Here is a 21,820-nt window from a genome sequence, read left to right on the forward strand (position 1 = left end):
AAGTCTGGGAGAAAGCATGACTGTTGGTGGAAACATTTTTAGACCCATATTTTCTGAGTCCTATCATTGCTTGGAAGTAGAAAGGTGTACTATACATGAATATGGCCGTCTTGTGATTATTTGAGAAAGGATAAAGGATTCCCAAATAATCGTCAAAGTAAAAATGAAGCTGGTTGTGATGAAAGTGTGTTGCAGCTGTACACTACAAACAAGGCATAGACTTACCTTGGCAGGTTTCCTAATGTATTAAACTTCTTTCACATCTGAGAAAATGACCTCCTGACAGTTGAAACTGCATTCACCTGCTCTCCCACCGCTTCCCATGCAGCTTGGACTGATTTCTGTGACGGATGACCTTGAGACCCAAAGAAGGCAGCCCTCTTTTGATGCACGCCCTTCAGCATCACATCTATGCTTTGAGGTGGAATCCTCCCTTCTACATGGAGTTTGCTAGTACCCTCAGCCATCTCTTTCAATTCAACCAAACTTTTCTTGGTGCTAATTTCTACTACTGCAACTGCCTCTGCCCGTTTAAGGTGTACAGCGGCTCTTTAAATCTGCTCTTCCATCAGATATTCCACTCCCGTGGCCTGCACGGTCCCAGCGCATGAACCAACCTGTGCTGAGAGTGTAGAATAATTAATTAAATGATCTCAGAAAATACCATGTGATCTGCTCCTCCTACAATGAAAGATGTGCTCTCACACTTTCGGGTGCATCACCACTGAGTTAACAGAAAATGTACTCTATGGTTATTAAACAAGCAGCCCATGAGTACACAAATTAGTAATAAATGCAATTTATTGGTTTTATTGAGGAATGGGAGTTGATGGTTGAGATAGTAAACTGAATATTCAAATGAATTACTGTGAAGCAGAAGGCAGCGCAATTCAATCCCAGTGCTGCTGGTCACCTAAACCTGCTTGCCTCATTTTGAGAAAGTCCTGTCAGTTCTTAACTAGGTTGCCACATCACACCTCCCATGGAAAGTGTTCCATTTCTACAAATAGACACAGTCCAACTTTCCGTGTTCAAACAGTGACTCCTGTTGGTCTAAAACAGACTAAGATTAGCATTAATCTCCCAGAAGTCTGTGTTTCAGGTCTTCAAATCTGGAGTGGATTGAGTGGTCAGAAAGAGGGAAAGAAAATGGGAGAAATTAGGAGAAATCTAAATAAAAAATGAACGTTTCAAGACCCATGTAACAAACACTTTTGTTTATATGATGCGAGTTACCAACATTAAAGCTTTTAACTCTACAGCTGCAAATTTAACAGAAAGCGAACATGCTTCTAAATTGAAATTCATTTCAAATATAAGGGTAAAAAGTAAAAATATGGCTGATTCTTTTTAAAAGCATAGTAAATTAAACAGATGAAGAAATGCATTGGTATACATCTGAATAAATAACCTTTTATCAATAGTGTCTTTGTCCTGGGGATTATCTTAAGCTATGTTGGTAAGGATTTTGCAGCAGCATCAGAATGTAGCTTTGGAGAATTATTGAAGCATGCATTTCATCCATACGGATGGGGTGGATATGTTAGTTTCCTTCTCTTTCATTTCCTGGGCAGTTATCTCTTCAGATGTCAGTGAATCCAAACTGTTGCTGTCATCCTCAACCAATGCAGCTACAAATTTGCAAGAACATATTTCAGAAGCTGATATTACTTTCAACTCGATATGAATGGTCAGTATCAGAACTCAGAAATAATAACTATAAGCGCTTTTCAAAACAGTTGAGACATCCATATAGGAGTTTCTTTGTACAACAAACATACGTATTATTTTCAACGTATTACCATTTTATGGCTACGTAAAATGACTAGCCAGATTTTGAAACTATTATGCATGAGTAATATATGCTTATACTGAGCTGCAAGAGGCTGACTAAGATACTGATATTGAGGTTTTGTTGAGAGAAGGTAAGAAAACAAGTTTGGCCTGAACAGGAATCCAATACTGGGACAGACAGAGTGGGTCTGAATCTCAAGACAATTCAGGTCATTATGTGCACACTGACTATGTTGTCTTCAGAAGATTTAAGTAGATTGTACAAGCAAGAGGCAAGCGAGTTGCCAGAGGTCAGTTGAGTGAGAGGGTACCTTAGTGAATGTAAAGAGTTTGGCTGGAACTGGATTTTGGTATTAAGAAGTGTGATTGGCTTGAAACTACTTTTAGTTATGTGAATTTCTGAGGCCTTTATTATAGCAGGACAGTATAAACCTGTGTTGTGTGGAAATTGCATGAGGTGGGAGGGCAATTACAGGTGTAAGAAGTGTCTCCAGATTGACTTGTTCGAGCTCAAAGTTATTGATCTTGAGAAACAGTTGAAAACACTCTGCACTATTTGGGAGAAGGAATGATCCCTAGAGTGCACACTTTGGGTGGTGGTCACGCCACAGCTAGAGAAGATTAATGAGGTTGAAGAAGACAAGTGGGCAGCCATTCAGTGCGGTTTGGGGAGGAGTGGGGAGTTACTACTAGTACAAGAATAACTAGTTTAGGAAAGTAAATGTGTGGCAAGAAGTATAATAGAAGGAAAGGGTTCCGATTCCTGGAGCACTGGTACGTTGTAGGGCAAGACTGAACTAAATAGATGGGACAACCTACACCTGAACAGAACTGGAATAAATAACCTCACGGGGAGGTAAAGCAGAGCTGTGAGGCAGGATTTAAATTAATTTGGCAGGGGAAAGGGTAAGCAAGAGAGTAGAATAGGCAGCTTAGAAGGAAAAAGAAGCTTTAGGTGTATCGGTAATAAGGATGGGAAAAGTTAGCAAGAAGTTAAACAGTTAAAGTTACATTCGATCTTAATATTGTTTAAAACATTGCTATATAAAGACTGCTTCTCTTACCATTGCCATACTTTTAAAAAAGAATTCTAATTAACGTTAACATCTATTTACCATTTTTCACTGGTAAATGAACACAATAAACCATCCAAAGTATCCATAATGCAAGAACTCCATATTGCTACTGATGTTAATTCAACTCCTTTACAGCACTGGGCTTAGTTTACTCAGTAATGGGGGAAGAATTGCTCTGGTTACAATAGATAACAAAACCGTTAACATGCCACCATCCGACTTCACGTGTGGAATGGGTTTCCTGCTCGGGCAGGAGTTAAAATTGCATTCTGGATCTGATCTGCATATTTAAAAAAGGACCCCTCCCGACTTTGGGCGAGCGGCTTAGCCTAGAAGTGCCAGTAAATCTGCAGGATCCGGGCAGGACATTGGCGGGTAAGTCACCCAGTGGATTTTAACTGCTCAACTGCCTGGGAGGGTTAAAATCCATCCTATTCTTTTTGAATGCATTTATAATTCAACACACATAGCGAGCAGAGTAAGTCTTCCCCCAAAGTCACCAATACCTACTATTTAAGTAGAATTACTTCAAACATTAATAGAAATATACAAAGAAAACCAAAGGTGAATGATTCTATGTTTTCATAATGTATTTGCATCTGTACACAACACAGTTTCTAACCCTTTAAGTGTTGGAAGAAATATACACATCTTTTCCATAATATGATTCCTGTAAAGCTAGTTTTCTGTAAAACACCAATGATGACTGTTAAAACAGGTAGATTGAGAGAGGGGATTTGCTAGAATAGAATATTTCTTGGAATAAACTGAAAGGATGTATGAACTTATTTTTATTTTGGTGCATAATTCTACTACATGCCTGAAACGGATGAATGGATTGAGATGTAACCTACTTAAGTGATTTATTAGGGCACATTTTCCTCTTAAGTTTTACTATACCAGTAGTTCCTCTAATAGTGCTTGGTGTTCTTGTTTTTGATTATGCCTCTGTGAAGCACCTTGGGACATTTTTCTAATTAAAGGCGCTGTATAAATGCAAATTGTTGTTTTACATTGTAATGACATAAATGACAGGAATATCGCATATTACCTATCATTTGCACTACAAGCTTTGCTGAACGATAGAAATACTGGTGCAGGGTTGCTAAGTTGGTGAAAGAAGGATTTAAACTTTAATGGACCAATACAATCGATCACAGCAAAGTGGGAGATTTAAATATTTTAACTTTTTTCAGAATTCTACCTTTGCTATCAGCCTTGTGATGCTGTGGCAGGAGCGACAGCATTTTCCTCCTCCCCTACCCAAATGACGTAACTTGCCTGTGGTGGAAACACTACTGGGAACCTGCTAAAATTATTTTAATTATCTTGACCTTGGGAAATCAGCCAGAGCAGAAGTGCAACCGTGAGGTGAGGAGAGGCCCCGCCTTGCTGAAGTTGTCCTCAAAACATACATTTTCTTTTAAAAAAAGACGAATTCCTTGAAATATTATTTTGTATTCAAAAAAGATTTAGTAAACTTGTTCAAGAACAATTAAGAATAAGCCTTTACCACTAACATATAGCCATCCAAATGTCTCATGGCTTACTTACATTTCATCTCGAGTACACGATCAGTATCTTGTTTCTTGTCTGTTGCCTGATTGGGAATTTTACAAAGAGAGATGAGTCAGAGGAACAGTAACAGTTTTTTTACTAAGTGATCACACAGCACCATTATTATTTTTTTAAACCAGATTGATCCAGATATTCACCTTGAGCTGGGTTAGTAGGAATTCCAGCATGCCATGTCATCATTTAAATTGGTTTTCCTCATGTTTGAATGCCCCATTTCAATTATTTTTTTTCAACATTGGTTTGCTTTAGTGTGCAAAATACTGGATACCCTTCTCCGACTGAGACTGTAGGTAAGTGATGTGCAGCTATACCCGTCATCACCACTCTTGATCAAGTTGCTAGGCATGTTAGAGTGTCTTCATTTTGATAGCGGTGATGGGTCTTGGAATTCTACCACTAAACCTGAGATCAGGCAGACACTGAGCGATGTGGCATGACCCATTGGGATAATCACCATTCAAAGACCCCTGATCTGATATATGATTAGGACCACTGGTTCTATTCTAAAAAAGAAATAACTCAAATACTTCAGTATTCCAAGGAGCAATTATACCAACATGAACTAATGAATAAGAGAAACATGCAGAAATTCTCCTGAATTTACTTAACAGTTTAGTCAAATCTATCCATATATTTTATGTTTAGAAAAATCACAATACACAATTATTAATACAGATATTTATGGTCTTGTTATACTACATCAGTGGTGTTCAAACATTTCGATGGGCTAGTCCCTTGCCTATACTGACAGGACGTCCTGTCCTATCTTCCACAACACTGTATCAGCTACCAAAAGGAATACAGTGCTATCATTGCAGAAAACAGCAACAGAAATAATGTGCAATAAGTCAGCAAATACAATCATGCAGATGGATAGAAATCTGCTGACCTTCAGGACTCCCTGAGGTCTCCTCAAGGACTCCCTGGGACCCTAGTTTGAAAATCTGTAAGTGACACCCCTTTCTGGAGGCACTAAACTAAATACTAGCTCACACCCTTTACCCACTTGTGTGATTTGAATTTTCATTGGTCTATACTAGATTGTTGATTGAAAGCTTGACAGCCATTTTCAGTCTGGCAGTTAGTTCTCTTCCTCTGTGGATAGGGCGAGAAAGTAGAACTGAGGTCAAAGATCAGCCATGATTTTATTGAATGGCAGAGCAGGCTCGAGGGGCCATATGGCCTACTCCTGCTCCTATTTCTTATGTTCTTATGTTTCTTGGGTTTCCCTAAAGCACAGGTCATTGCCCAACTGAAAGGTCAAGCCAATCACCAATTCCTAACAGTTCTTTTTAGCTGGCTGCCAGGAGGTTCATTATGCCAGCTTAAAGTGACCTCTTCCCTGATTGTCCCTTCCTCTTTATTGAGTGGTGATAGGCATTTGCTCAGTGCATTGCCCCTAACAGCATGGTTGAAACTGTGAACTTGGGGAACTGTGGGTGCAAAACCACATCCAATCACTCCCTGGCACAGTACATTAGAGTACCAATGATCTGTGCCACCATATCACCACCTCCTTTATGTTGAGATCTGGAAGCGGTATACACATCTCAGCATTTCAACCTACCACCTGCTAGTTCAGAAATTGGGGGAAATAAATATGATTGTGGCTGCCCATCAGTTTCTGCCAGACCTTGCAACTGTTTTCAACTCTTCAAGGGAATCTCTTGATCACTCAAGGGCAATTAGGGATGGGCAATAAATGCTGGCCTTGCCAGCGACGCCCACATCCCATGAATGAATAAAAAAATAACTGTTTCTGCTCCCCAGCAGAGTTAATGCAAAGCAAAAACAAAGTGAAGGAAAAAAAATCCACATTTGCCTGCATAAAAAAGTTTATAATTAGCTAGATAATGGGGGTAATTTTAACCCCAAAGGATGGGTGGTTTGGGGGCGGGTGGGAGGTTAAAGTAGCAGCATTTTGAAGCGGAACCTCAACCTGGCTCCAAGGGCGCATTTGGATGTGCACGTCCACACGAAACCCTGAAGTCCTGTTCCCACTTAATCCCGGCAGGCGGATTGTTAAAGGGACAATTTACCTCATTGAAATTGTTGAAGTACTTAATTTTTTGTGGATTCTAAGTCTGAAACGGATTTAACCTCACCTGCATTGGTTTGCCATGGCTTCTCAATCTCGCCAGTGAAATGGAGATGAGATTCCTGCAGAAGTTGATTTGGCCCTTTAAACCTCTGATTGACACATCTGAATAAAAGCTTAAGCACTGCAGCTGGTCTCAGAGTTCTCTCAGTCATACGTTTGGCTGAGAGTTCTTCTAGCATTGAGACTGAGGGTTCTTTATTGAGACTGAGAGTTCTTCGGTGAGACAGCTTTAGGAAGTCTTTGGAGCCTCTTAAACTGATAAGATCAGGATATGGGGGGGGAGGTGGGGCACAATGGATGTATTCGAGGGGACATCTGAGGAGGAGGAAAATGAGCATCCACGTTAGCCATCTCGTGCTGTGTTGGGACCTGCTGGTGCACAAAACAGAGGGTGCACAACAAGGGCTTGGAAAATAGCAGAAAGGGGACCAACAGAGGGGTCGACATTGCAGAAGGCACTACCCACGTGAGAGCGTATACAGGCAGAGGCTGAACTTCCTGGACCTCTCTGATCAGCAATGCCTACACAGGCTCAGATTGAGTCAGCAGGTGTTCGTAGTCTCCTTGAGGAAGAGTTGCTCCCGGCTGGTTCTGATGGCCATGCATTGCCCATCAGAGAAACTGCCCTCAATTTCTTCTCTGGGTCCTTCCAGGGCGCCACTGGCGACATCTCCAGGGTCTCTCAATCATCTGCACATAAGTGTATAAGGCAGGTGATGGATGGGTTCTTTGCCAGGGCATCCGATTACGTGAACTTCCCCCATGACGACATCAGCCAGAATGAGCAGGCAGTGGGTTTCACCTTTCTGGCTGGCTTCCCACGGGTGCAGGGCATAATCTATTGCACACACATAGCAATCCAAGGACCACCACATGAGCAAGGAATCAAGGAAAGGGCTACCACTCCATCAATGCACAGTTGGTGTGTGACCACAGGAAGAGATTTCTGCAGGTGTGTGCCAGATTCCTTGGCAGCTGTCATGATTCCTTCATTTTGCACGAGTCCAACATTCCATACTTCTTCCAGATAGGAGACAGACGTAATGACTGACTTGTTGGAGACAAGGAATACCCCCTGCAAACATGACTCATGACACCTGTGAGGAACCCCACCAACGAGGTGCAACTGCAATACAACCAGAGCCACATGACACCAGGTGTGTCATTGAGCAAGCCATTGGCATGTTAGAGATGCGCTTCAGGTGCCTGAATAGTTCTGGAGGAGCACCTTCATTACTTACCAGCGAGGGTGTCCAGAATAATCCTGGTGTGTTGCGTTCTGCACAACATAGCGCAGCAGAGAGGATAACAGGTGGAGGAGGACGAAGAGGAGGATGATGATGAGGAGGAGGCAACATTGAAGAAGAGGAAGAGGAGGTCGAGGAGGAGGATGATGATGAGGAGGAGGAAAATGAAAATGGGGCATTCATTGCCAGACCATCCACGTACATTGCTGCCAGTAATGCCAGGGATGCCCTTATATCTCACAGGTTCTCATAATGACAGTTGCAAAATAAAGAAATTGAGATACTCAGGCCGCCCATCACAATCACCACAACCACCAGACCCCTCCACTTCCTTTGTACAAAACAGTCATTCAACCATGCGTACACCCATTGCACATTCGCCCAATGGGTATTTTCATGTATTGGTAATTATGATGAAGTAAATGAAAGGGTGACTTGACACTCGGGACACAATGATGGCCAAGACGTGGTAGTGGTGATAATCAATAAATGTAATGTGCCAATAATAAAAAAAAAGGAGAATGAACAATCAAACATTTCTTCAAACACCCTTGTACATACGCTTGGTGAACTACAATTGCTTTAACTTCCTTTTCCTACTGCTTCTACATGGTGCATCCCCTGTGGCTTCAGCAAAGATAGTGGCAGGCTGCTCAGATCCCTGCCCTGACATGCCAAGATGCTTTTGGCCCATGACCTCTGAGTTTGGGAGTCTGTGAGAGCCCCGCCAAACATTGCTCCAGCTGCACCCGTGCAGGGGCAGACTCAGCCATCTGGAGAGGAGGCAGCATTTTGGTTACTGGTTGAGGGTGGGGGGTCAATGGGTGAGATGTGGGAGCACTTCGAGTGGCGTTTCCACTTCCATGTCCCCTCTCGCCATCATCCCTCTCCCAGGTCAGTGCCACATCACTCCTACCACTCTGCTGGAGAGCAGCTTGGTGCAGAATAATGATGACTTGTAAGGCCACGGATAAGGTATCTGTCATTTTGTTAAGGCGGCTGACATGTTGGCATCCAAAGTCTGCACGGCCGTGGTCATGGCCTACACAGACTCATTTGAGAGGCGTGCTTGAAGCTCAATGGAGGCAGCCACTCTCTCCATTTCAGACATTCTTGCACTTACCTGTGACAACATCCAATAGTGTCGGAGTTGGACCCTTTTATCCTCTCCGCTATTGTGGAGAGTGTGAGTGGCACATTTTCCAGTACCTTGCAAAGGGGCAGCTGTACCTTAATCATCCTCCTTCTCAATGATGGTCTCTAGGGTTTAGCATTTGTGTCCAGCTGAGTAGAGCTTGGAGAGGAGTGCGCCATTCGAAGTGGACTCTCCACAGCTGCCCCTGCTACCAGTGTCATCTTGTGCTCACTCGTGAGTGGTGAATCACCAGGTGACAACCCAACTATCTGGCTAACAGGACCCACTGAGGTACCAGTATCTGCGCTAGTGCATGGCTGTATGTCCTGTGACGCTGCATCCTTAGAAGGAGGTCCTCTGAGGAATCAATGTCTTCCATCTCGCCACATTCTTCTTGAGCGCACGAAGGTCCTGGAAAATGACAGAAAGCGACATTAAGTATTCATCGGCAAAGGACAAAGATAGAACAGAAGTTAAAGTTCTCAATTGGAGAAAGGACAATTTTACTAAGCTAAGAAGTGATTTAGCAAAAGTGGACTGGAAACAGCTACTTGAAGGTAAATCAATGTCAGAGCTTTGGGAGGCGTTCAAGGGGAAGATTCAAGGGATGCAGAGTAAACATGTTCCCACAAAGAGAAAGGGTGGGGCTGCCAAATCTACAGCCCCCTGGATGTCAAGGAGCATACTGGGTAAGATAAGGCAGAAAAAGAAAACTTATGTCAGACACTGAGAAGTAAATACTATAGAAAGCCTAGATGAGTATAAAAAGTGCAGGGGTGAAATTAAAAAGGAAACTAGGAAAGCAAAGAAAGGGCATGAAAAAATGTTGGCAAGTAAAATCAAGGAAAACCCAAAGATGTTTTATAAATACATAAAGAGCAAGAGGATAACTAAGGAAAGAGTAGGGCCTATTAGAGACCAAAAAGGAGGCGGAAGATGTTGGTATGGTTCCTAATGAATACTTTGCAACTGTCTTCACAAAAGAGAGGGATGTTGCAGACATTGTAGTTAAGGAGGAGGAGTACGAAATATTGGATGGGATAAACTTAGTGAGAGAGGAAATATTAAGAGGATTAGTAACTTTGAAAGTAGATAAATCACCAGGGCTGGATGAAATGTATCCCAGGCCATTAAAAGAAGCAAGGGATGAAATAGCGGAGGCTGTGACCATCATTTTCCAATACTCACTGGATAAAGGCATGGTGCCGGAGGATTGGAGGACTGCTAACGCTGTACCATTGTTTAAAAAGGGAGCGAGGAATAGACCGAGTAATTACAGACCAGTCAGTCTAACCTCAGTGGTGGGCAAATTATTGGAATCAATTCTGAGGGACAGGATAAACCGCCACTTAGAAAGGCACAGAGTAATCAAGGACAGTCAGTATGGATTTGTTAAGGGAAGGTCGTGTCTGGCTAACTTGATTGTATTTTTTTGAGGAGGCAACAAGGAGGGTCAATGAGGGTAGTGCATTTGATGTAGTTTATATGGATTTTAGCAAGGCTTATGACAAGGTTCCACATGGCAGATTGGTCAAAAAAGTACAAACTTATGGGATCCAAGGGAAAGTGGCAAGTTGGATCCAAAATTGGCTCAGTGGCAGGAAGGAAAGGGTAATGGTCGACGGGTGTTTTTGTGACCGGAAGGCTGTTTCCACTGGGGTTCCGCAGAGCTCAGTACTAGGTCCCTTAATTTTTGTGATATATATCAAAGATTTGGACTTAAATGTAGGGGGCATGATTAAGAAGTTTGCAGATGATACAAAAATTGGCCGTGTGGTTGATAGTGAGGAGGAAAGCTGTAGACTGCAGGAAGATATCAATGGACTGTCAGGTGGGCAGAAAAGTGGCAAATGGAATTCAATCCGGAGAATTGTGAGGTAATGCATTTGGGGAGGGCAAATAAGGCAAGGGAGTACATGATAAATGGGAGGATACTGAAAGGTGCAGAGGAAGTGAGGGGCCTTGGAGCACATGTCCACAGATCCCTGAAGGTAGCAGGACAGGTAGATAAAGTGGTTAAGAAAGCATATGGAATACTTTCCTTTATTAGCCGAGGCATAGAATATAAGAGCAGGGAGATTATGCTGGAACTGTATGAAATACTAGTTAGGCCACAGCTTGAGTACTGTGTACACTTCTGGTCACCACATTACAGGAAGGATGTAATTGCACTAGAGAGATTTACGAGGATGTTGCCAGGCCTGGAGAATTTTGGATAAGCTGGAGTTGTTCTCTTTGGAACAGAGGAGGCTTAGGGGTGATTTAATTGTGGTGTACAAAATTATGAGGGGCCCAGATAGAGTGGATAGGAAGGACCTATTTCCCTTAGTAGAGAGGTCAATAACCAGGGGGCATAGATTTAAAGTGATTGATGGAAGGATTAGAGGAAAGTTGAGGAAAAATGTTTTCACCCAGAGGGTGGTGGGGGTCTGGAACTCACTGCCTGAAAGGACGGTAGAGGCAGAAACCCTCAACTCATTTAAAAAGTACCTGGATGTGCACCTGAAGTGCCGTGACCTACAAGGCTACGGACCAAGTGCTGGAAAGTGGGATTAGGCTGAGTGGCTCATTTTTGGCCGGCACAGACATGATGGGCTGAATGGCCTCCTTCTGTGCCGTAAATTTTCGATGTTTCTGTGATTCTAAGCCCTTTAAGAATTTTACACGTTTCAATGAGATCACCTTTCATTCTTCTAAACTCCAGAGAATATTGGCCCATTCTACTTAATCTCTCCTCATAGGATAACCCTGTCATCCCAGGAATCAATCTAGTGAACCTTTGTTGCATCCCCTCTAAGGCAAGTATATCCTTCCTTAGGTAAGAAGACCAAAACTGTATACAGTACTCCAGGTGTGTACCAGAATCCTATATAATTGCAGCAAGACGTCCTTACTCTTATACTCCAACATCCTTGCAATAAAGGCTAACATACCATTTGCCTTCCTAATTGCTTGCTGTACTGGCATGTTAACTTTCTGTGATTAGTGTACAAGGACACCCAAATCCCTCTGAATACCAACATTTCTTAGTCTTTCACCTTTAAAAAAAATTCTGCTTTCCTATTCTTCCCACCAAAGTGGATAATTTCACATTTCCCTACATTATATTCCATCTGCCACCTTCTCGCCCACTCACTTAACCTGTCTATATCCCTTTGCAGCATCTTTGCGTCCCCCTCACAGCTTACTTTCCCTCTTAGCTTTGTATCGTCACCAAACTTGGATACATTACACTTGGTCCCCTCATCTAAGTCATTGATATGTACTGTAAACAGCTGAGGCCCCAGCACTGATCCTTGTGGCACCCCTCTCTGTTTTCTGTCTGTTAACCAATCCTCAACCCATGCTAAAATATTACCCCCAATCCCATAAGCTCTAATCTTGTGTAACAATCTCCTGCGTGGCACCTTATATCCAAATATACTACATCCACTGGTTCCTCCTTATCTACCCTGCTAGTTGCACCTTCAAAAAATTCTAATAGATTTGTCAAACATGATTTCTCTTTCATAAAACCGTGTTGACTCTGCCTAATCATATTTGATTTTCTAAGTGCTCTGTTACTATGTCCTTAATAACAGATTCTAGCATTTTCCCTAGTACTGATGTCAGGCTAACTGGCCTATAGTTCCCTGTTTTCTCTCTTCCTCCTTTCTTGAATAGCAGGGTTACATTGGTACCTTCCAATCTATGTGGACCTTTCTAGAATCTAGGGAATTCTGGAAGAGCAAAACCAATGCATCCACTATCTCTGCAGCCACCTCTATTAGAACCCTAGGATATAGGCCATCAGAGCCAGGGGTCATCATGTGTCTGAAAGATGTTAAAGTTCTCCCAACAGGCATATGCGGATTCCCAGTCTCTCCATCTCCCCTGGATAAGGATGCAGCTGTCCCACTTATCTCCATGGTCACCTCGTCGGCATCTGTGAGCTAGACTATCTGTGGTCATCCACCTCCAGTCCTTGTCCTCTTGTGCTCTCTTCTCCAACAAGGGGAGAAAGAGCAGACCTGTGAGTCATTGAAGGTGCCGTATTCACCCGATGGATGCATTGCTTTGGGTAAGTTTGACTATGAAACAGATGCATCAGAGGCTGACTATCAGATAGATGCATCACATTGCATCAAGATTGGGGTGAGTGGCAGTGGTGGGTGCATAAACAGGGAGGTGAGGAAGTGCATAGAAGGCGAAGGCTTGTTGATGCTGCAACTTAAGTGGGTGTGAGGAGTGATGTGATGGAGTAGGGCTGCCAACACAGAGTGAGGTGGTGGGGGGGGGGGGGGGTTCTTGCATGACACAAAATGTGGGTGAATCAGCAAATGTACTCACTTTTCCTGACTTAGTTAAGTCATTAAAATGCTTTCTGCACTGCAGCCAAGACTTGGCACCGTGCTCCTGCTGCTGACCTCTTCTGCCACCTCCAACCAGGTCTTCTTGGTGGATGACCTCCCCCTGCTTTTCACAGCACCCAGCAGTATTTTACCTGACACATCCAAGAACCTGGGTGCTGCCTGTCCTCTATGTGCATCCATCTCTTCACTTCCTCCTTTCTCCTCCAACATCCATTTTTGGATTGGTCCTTTAAATAGTGGACTTCAGATCGTGACATGCGGGTGTGCAGTACGCTGCTGCGCAGCTTGGAGATGCGAAACCCGGAAGTAAGATTAAGTGCTTCAATTTAGTTGCGATTGCAGATTCCGACGCGCTCCGGGTTTCTCACACAATTATCTACCCACCCGCTGAGTTCCTGGCTCCATATAAAAATCATGCCCAATGAAAATAATTTATACAGAATCTGCAATGATCTCACTGTAAAAATGAGAACCTTCACACAATCTCAACGGTTGAAAATAATGGTTTCCTAAAGTGCTGCCTGATATGCACTGATTCCAATTTTACCTTCACTTTTTTGTTGCCTTCCTGGGTTTCAGAATTTTCAGTAAGCTGCTCAATGTCAGAAGATGTAGATTCATTAAGCTCACAGAAGACTGTCGCTGGTTTAATAGATAAACTGCACAAATATTAAAAATTAAATCAACACATTGATACTGAGATCTTACTGCAGCCAATTGTACAGCAAAGTTTATAGTTCTAATGCATTTCCAAATGTTGTGAAATTCACCATTCAGAATTACATCTAAGTAGTGGATCATTTTACATTAATGCTGCGTTAGGTGTCCTGTGGTTGTAGTGCATTGGTGCACTGAGGCATTGCACTGCAGGTAGCCGAATTCTGTGGTTTTGTAAGAGTAATTTTGTAAATAATAATGATTTCAGTGATAATTGTTCACTCATGTAGCTTTAAATTTATGTCTAATTGGAGGACTGACCTATACCTTTTGTATTTCTCATCCAATGAACAGACAAGAAAATTGTTATTGGTTACAATAATTATTAATGTGTGTGGAGTACAAATATTGTAATGCTGCTGCTGGAGAGAATAAAGTAAGTTTCAAATGAAGGGAAAATTATCTTTTTACAAGTTGGCAAGCTTTACATGGAGGATAGAGATAAATTAAAGATCTTTTTAAGAGCTTTAAACATTTCAGATTGATTTAAGTGACTGAAAAGATCTGTATAATTCAAATATGACATAGAATTTGGAAAAAAAACCCAAATCCAGCATATTGAGATGTTTTGATTCGCAGCTTTTAATAAAATAAACTATTTGGTCTTTAAAAACTGAAGTTAGAATTGCCTTCACTGCCCTCTGCGCCATTTATTATAGCTCCTTCAGTAACAGAAAAATAGATAAAGTATTTCTTTAACTTTCACATTGTTACAACATTTTTTCTGATTTCCAAATGCACCTTTTCACAAAAGATCTGGTGCACTTAAAAATATAAGGGCCAGTTCTTTTGGGAAGTGGCTCAACATACTAAGCACGTGCCCAGTGTGTAATCAGGTGGATTGTTCCGAGCGCAGGTGGCATTAAGCACCTAATTCCGTTGTTGCAGAAGTTTGCAGCAATTCAGAGGCTGTGCTGAGAGTGTCAGAGGCCTCTTAATACCTTTAGAAATTATGCAAACTTATATTCATAAGTCCCACACGAATTTTCTCATCTTTAGCTACAGTTCGGCTTTTAATTTATTATGTGGTATTCTGGGCCTTTTTGCGGCTGGATTTTTGCGATATTGGAATCCAGGGTAGAGCTCCAGCCATAGAATGCTGGAGTTGCCAGTCTCAGGTGGAGCCACACTGCTCAGCATGGGTAATTCTATTACGCCTGCCCATGGCTGTTATGGATTTAGATGACGAAGAGGATTTCTGGCAGAAGGAACAAAGGCAAACACGCTTGCACCACAGGTGTCTATTGGCCATGGTACCAAGTTCTGTAATCCAGGCACACTTCATCATATCAGAGGAGACCTTCCTTCAGCATCTTCATTTTACAAAAGTGGTGCTGTCTATTGAAGCCAGTTCTGGAAACAAGATCTACCAGAAGGACAGCCCTCCTGTTGCAGTAAAAACCAGCACCACATTAAACTCTTACACCACTAGTTCCTTTCTAATCATCATTGGCGACATTTTCTACATCAGTCAGACATTGATCCACTGATGTATCAAGCAGGTCACAGAAACCTTGTTTGCTGGGGCAACACTTTTGTCACTTTTCAAATGGAAAGGAGGCAATAACACAAGAGGGTATAGCCTTTTAGCAGGTGGCAGGCTTTCATCACATGGAATTACGTAGAATGTACTGCACAGATACAGGCCATTCGGCCCAACAGATCCATGCTGGTGTTTATGCTCCACAAGAACCTTCTCCCTCCCTACTTCCTCTAACCCTATCAGCATATCCTTTTATTCCTTTCTCCATCATGTTTATCTAGCTTCCCCTTAAATGCATCTATGCTAATCTCCTCAACTACTCCTTGTGGTAGCGAGTTCCACATTCTAACCACTCTCTGGGTAAAGTATTCATTTAGTTCCTCAGCCATGCCTACTGCCTCCACAAGAAGATCTTTTTTGTTCCTAATCGGTTCCACCCTTCCTTTGTCTACCCTTTTACTATTTATATGTTTATAAAAGACTTTTGGGTTCCCTTTTATGTTAGCCGCTAATCTATTCTCATTCTCTCTCTTTGCCCCCCATATTCCCTTTTTTATATCTCCAATGTACTTTCTGTATTTAGTCTGGTTCTCTACTGCATTATGAACCTTACATTCATTATAAGCCTCCCTTTCCTGTTTCATTTTAATCTCTATATCTTTGGACATCCAGGGAACTCTAGCTTTGGATGCCCTTCCTTTCATCCTTGTAGGGATGTGTCTACTCTGCACCTGAACCAACTCCTCCTTGAAGGCCTCCAATTGTTCAATTACTAGTTTTGACTACCAATTTTTGATACCAAACCACCTGGGCAAGATCCCTTTTTAACTCGCTGAAATTTGCTCTCCTCCAGTTAAGCATTTTCACATTTGATTGTTCTTTGTCTTTTTCCATAACTATTCTAAACCTAATGATATTATGATCACTGTTCCTCAAATGCTCCCCCACTGAAACATGCTCCACCTGTCCCACTTTATTCTCCAGAACTAGATTCAGCACTGTTTCCTTTCTGGTAGGGCTGGAAACACACTGTTCGAGAAAGATCTCTTGAGCACATTTCAGGGATTCCTCCCCCTCTTTGCCGTTTTCTCTGTCACTGTCCCAGCCAGTCTATATTGGGATAATTGAAGTCCCCCATTATCACTACTCTATAGTTCTTGCATCTTTCTGTAATTTGCCTGCAAATGTTCTCCTCTATCTTCTTCCCACTATTTGGTGGCCTATAGTATATACCCATTAGCGTAACAGCTCCTGTATTGCTCCTTAATTCTAAGCAAATAGGTTCTGGCTTTGACCCCCCAACTACACTTCCCTTTCCTGTGCTATAATAGTTTCTTTGATCAATAATGCCATTCCCAACCCCCCCCCCCAACTTCTTTCTTTCCCTCCCTATCTTTCCTGAATACTTTGTAGCCAGGAATATTAAGTACCCACTCCTCCCCTTCCTTGAGCCAGGCCTCTGTTATTACCACTATATCATAGTCCCATGTGGTGACTTGAGCCTGCAGCTCACCAACCTTATTTACCATGCTACGTGCATTTACATACATACACTCTAAACTCATCTTATATTGCCTCACAATTGCCCCCTGACTGATCCCTCCTATTTTTGAACTATTCTTTACTCTAGTGCTAATTGGCAATCCCAGTCCTCTGTGCACCTTGTTTCTCTTCTCTCATGTTTCATCCTGGTGCCCCTCCCTCTGCCAAATTAGTTTAAATCCTCCTCCACAGCACTAGTTAACTTCCCAGCGAGGTGATTGGTCCCAGCTTTGTTGAGGTGCAATCCGTTCATCTTGAACAGGTCCCTCCTGCCCCAGAACTGGTCCCAATGCCCTAGGAGTCTGAAGCCCTCCCTCCTGCACCATTGCTCCATCCACGCACTAATCTTTCTTATCCTACTATTCCTATACTCACTAGCGCGTGGCACTGGGAGTAATCCAGAGATTACTACCTTTGGGGTCCTGCTGAGGAATTGCAAATGGAGCTGAGCATTGTGCAATCATTAGGGAACAGTCCCACTTCTGACCTTATGATGGAGGAAAGGTCATTGATAAAGCAGCTGAAGATAGTTGGGTCCAGGGAACTGCCCTGAGAAATTCCTGCAACGATATCCTGGGGATGAAGTGATTAGCCTCCAACGACCACAACCACCTTCCTTTATGTTAGGTATGACTCCAGTCACTTGAGAATTTTACCTCTGTTCCCCACTGATTTGTTTCACTAGGGCTGCTTGGTGCCACACTCGGTGAAATGCTACCTTGATGTCAAGTGCAGTCATTCTCACCTCACCTCTCGAATTCAGTTCATGTCTCTGTATGGACCAAGGCTGTTAAGAGGTTTGGAGTCCGGTGGTTCTGGCAGAACCCAAACTTCTTGCAGGCTGGGTCATCCACCATCAGTGTGGGTTCTCTGCTGATGGCTATGCTCTGCTTTGCCCTTTTTCAAAACTGAACCCTTTCAACGTTAGGAGGTAAGAAAGGGACACCCCAATGAGCACCTTACATTCAAAGGATGAGTAGAGAGCATGTAAGTAGGTATAGGAGCCATAGTGAGTTATCTAGAAAACATGCCAGGGTACAGTAGATGAAACAAAGTCTATCGGTTTGGCAAGCACTAAGTTGGAGGTACAACTTCAGAGACAATGGGGGCAATTTTCACCTTCACCACCTGGGCAGTAATCTGATGGAGCGGATTGCCTGCCCACTGTAGAACTGGCCCAATCTTCATCCCAGTGATTTCAATGCTTTGCTGACTGAATTGCTGATGTGGCTGCTATTGTGGGGCTGAGTGCTTGGTGTATGCAAAGCACAGGCATTCCTTTGATTTGAATGGGCCCCCATTAGTCTTTCCTCAGTCTGGATTTAAAAAAATATTTGTATAAACAATGCACAGAGGATAGCTTTCATTTGATTTGGTTACCTCCGGCCTTGCTTGCAATTCAGTGGTTCTATTTGGAACATTTCCTTCTCCCCCAAAAATTGCTACTTTCCTTAGGGACACCTTCTTCAGTAAAACATTTAAACCATCCTCATTGAAGGGGGCAATTCTGGGAATTCATTCAACCATGTTGTGAGGTAATATTCAACCTCCAACAAAAAACAGCTGCCTCCCTTTCAGTGCAGCGACCTTTTCAGATTTAGTGGACTCCAGATTCCCTGCCCCCATATTACACCATATTCCCTATGCTCATGAAAAATGTGCAGGAAGCATGTGGAGTTTCTTTAAATGGCTTGTCCCTGTAGAATTCAGTAGGGTTGAGAAGCCACTCTAGCTGCACGGGCATATGTGGGAGTGCTAAGAGCACAGGCCATTCGGAACCATGATCAGGGAATTGGCCCTGTTATCTATTTAAAATGTTCCAGTGTATTCACAATCAGCTGTTATTTACAGATTAACAGACTTGACAATGCACAAATAGCATCTTTAAACATTGGTAATTCCTACCTCTCATTAATGTGACCTATATCCTTAAATTCTTCTTCAGAAAGGTCTGTCTCTCGATCAGAGATAGTTACTTTCTGCAATTCTTTCTCTTCCTGGTGATTCAGGGTAATCCCATTTTCTTCCTGAATTCTCTTCAACAGTGTTACGACTTTTTCTTGTTGATGGATGAGCTCAGTATATATTACTGGAGCCTTGTCAGCACAAACTGATGCTGCTTTTTCAGCATCACAAGGTTCTTCTTCTATTTTCTCCTGTAGCTTGGAGTCTGCAGCCAGCAGTGATTCTTTCTTCATTTGGACATTTTGTATGATTTCCAGATGTTTCATATTGTCAAGTGATTCAGTTGTTCCCTGCAGCCAATTGTTCCTTAATTCAGTATCAGCACTATTACAGTAGATGTCACACTGAGAGGTAACTTTACTGATGTAAAGATCTTTCTCATCAACTATACTTATGAGAGCAGGAGCTGAAAAATCTTTCTTCTCTTTGGCATGTTGATGCCTGTCAGTGACAATGTCTTGGAACTTATTTAGTGCTTCATTTATTGTTTCGTGCTGGTGGGTGCTGTCAACGGCAGTCCTTTCAGTTTCTGGGGGATGCAGTTGGTTTTCTGAAATTGGTCTTTCTAGTTTAAGTATGGACACTTCTGGTACACTTATTTCTGCTGAAAGGTTCTCAACTGCCACACCCATTCTTTTCCTCTCTTGTACTGTCCGTGTAAAATCTTTCTGACTATCTTGTTGAAATAGATTTTTACGTAAGTACAATTTTTTTTCCTTAGGTTCGTTGCTAATTTGAGGGTCTGTGAATTCCAACTGTTCCTTTTCTTCTGCAAGACTTTCAATGAGTAAATGAGGATTTTCTGGTGAATTCTTCTTCAATTCTTGTTGACAAATGTTCTCAGAATATGGCCCCACAGTCTGAGAATTCTTTAGTAATACAATACTGAAATTGTGCTCTTCCATTACTTTACCTTGCAAATTACCAGTAGTCCCATTTAGCAGAATGTTATCATTTTCAGTGTTAACAATTATTTCTTGAAGTTTTGCGTTACTGTCCTGAAGTTCTTTACCTGCTTCATGCAGATGGTTGTTCCCTATATCTACCTCTTTCAGTTGATGGTTCAGGCATTCAAATTTTTTTTCAAAGTTTGAGACTGCAACTGCAGGGAGCATTGTATCTCTGTCCAGTTCGGCAATAGATGCCTGGAGATTAATTTTGCTGTTCTCAGGCCCCTTTAACTTACCTTGCAAATCAATGGTTTTAGGTAAATCTTTTTGCACTGCTTTGTCAATGTGACATTCCTGGTTCATTTTCATTTCATCTTTCAGCTCAGTGATTTTAAACTTCAACAGCTTTTTTTCTTTCTCAAGATTATCAATTGAAACTTGAAATGTTGTATTATCATCCAGCAGTTCTGTGATCATTTCCTGGAGATCATTATTCTGATCTATTAATATCTTGCATTTGTTTTTTAGATAAGCCTTCAGTTTACTGGAGGTGAACTGCTCAACATCTAGCATTTTTTTGAGGTGAGTTACATTTAATTCAAGTATTTTCTTCTCTCTTTCAATGTTCTCCATGGCCTTCTGGGTTTTTTCACTACTGATCTGTAGTTCCTTGATTGTCTCTAGTTGTTGAATGTTTTCTAAATCTAAGGTTTTGCTATCATTCTTTTCTTCAGATGTCTGAACAGATAACTTTAGATATTTTTTACTCTCTGGGAAATTTTTGGGCTGTTGTCTGGAGCTATCTGGGTTTGTTTTGCTTTGTGTGTGGTGCTCAGGTTCCATTGGCACTGAGTTACTGCATTGTCCCTCTGAGTTGCAGACACTACTGACTTGAGGAGTTTTTTTCTCTTCTCCAGACTTATTAATGATCTCCTGAAGTTTTGCATTGTTATGTGTCAGCACATTTAACTTTTCTTGAAGTTGTTGTAGTTTTATGTTGGCTTCCTTTAATTGATTAGTTAGATCTGCCACACTTTCCCTACAGTATATTTGTTGTTTTTTAAATAGATTTTTAAACTTTAAAAGAGACTCTGTAAGGGACTCTTTTTCTATCCTATACCTCTCAACAACCAACTTATATTGTCTGCTTCTCTCTTCCAGTTTTTTTGTTTCTCTTTGAAGTTTAGTAGTTTCACAGACCTTTCCCACTGGCTCAACATCATTTTTAACTTTAAGTTCACTGAAGCAGTGTTGCTCTTTAAGATCACTGCCTATTTCATCTTCTGTAACTCGTAGCAATGATTTATCCACATCAACCTCTAGAGTTCCATTTTCATCCAATAGATCATCTATCATATCTTCGAGCTGGCATTTTTGGTTTTCAAGTAACTCGATTTGGTACTTCATTTGAGCTTGCATTTCACAGCCATTTGTCTGATCCATAGAAAGAATGCTTTCCTTTCCGGCCAGCCTAGTTTCTAACGATTTCTTCTCTTCCTCTTGTTTTTTAATAGTCTTTTGAAATTCTTCATTCTTTTCCTGTGCATCTTTAATATTTTTTTGTAGCTGCTTTTTTTCTGCATGATATTCCTTCTTTTGGATCTCCATTTGAACCTCAAGTTCATTAGAATGAAGTTCTTCTCTTGCAATCTTTTTCTCCAGTTCAAAAACTACGGCATCCAGGAAGAGTTTTTCATCATCCTGAAACATAAATTCATTTTTACGGTCTAACAGTTGTTTGCATTCACTTTCACGAGGATCAATAATTCTTGGAATACCTTCACAAAATGTATTTTTCTTCTGTACCTCACTTTCATCAAAGTGTTGTTGTATTTCTCTCACTTTTTTTTCCAGTTCAGAAACCATGGCTGTTAGCAGGCATTTTTCTTCCATAAGATGCTCAATGTACGCCTGAAGGTGTTTGTTACTCTCCATCAGTT

At 41.8% G+C, this 21,820-nt stretch overlaps 1 protein-coding gene across 1 annotated transcript; it reads right to left on the reverse strand.

The window, feature by feature from the left end:
* Positions 1–1,327: 1,327 nt before the first annotated feature.
* On the reverse strand, positions 1,328–21,815 carry LOC137323176 (putative leucine-rich repeat-containing protein DDB_G0290503). Its single transcript, XM_067986685.1, has 3 exons — positions 18,931–21,815; positions 4,425–4,470; positions 1,328–1,631 (listed from the first exon to the last, which is right to left on the reverse strand). The coding sequence occupies exons 1-2, from the start codon at positions 21,813–21,815 to the stop codon at positions 4,428–4,430; spliced, it is 2,928 nt and encodes a 975-aa protein (XP_067842786.1). The 3' UTR covers positions 1,328–1,631; positions 4,425–4,427.
* Between the last annotated feature and the right edge of the window lie 5 nt (positions 21,816–21,820).

Source organism: Heptranchias perlo, chromosome 6, assembly GCF_035084215.1.
Source record: "Heptranchias perlo isolate sHepPer1 chromosome 6, sHepPer1.hap1, whole genome shotgun sequence".
NCBI classification, from domain to species: Eukaryota; Metazoa; Chordata; class Chondrichthyes; order Hexanchiformes; family Hexanchidae; genus Heptranchias; species Heptranchias perlo.

Coding starts and splice junctions, on each gene's coding strand:
- LOC137323176 (XM_067986685.1), bottom strand. CDS start 21,815: ATGGAGAGTAACAAACACCTTCAGGCGTACATTGAGCATCTTATGGAA. Junction 4,471..18,930: donor ATAGGTCACATTAATGAGAG/GTAGGAATTACC, acceptor ATTCCCAATCAG/GCAACAGACAAGAAACAAGA.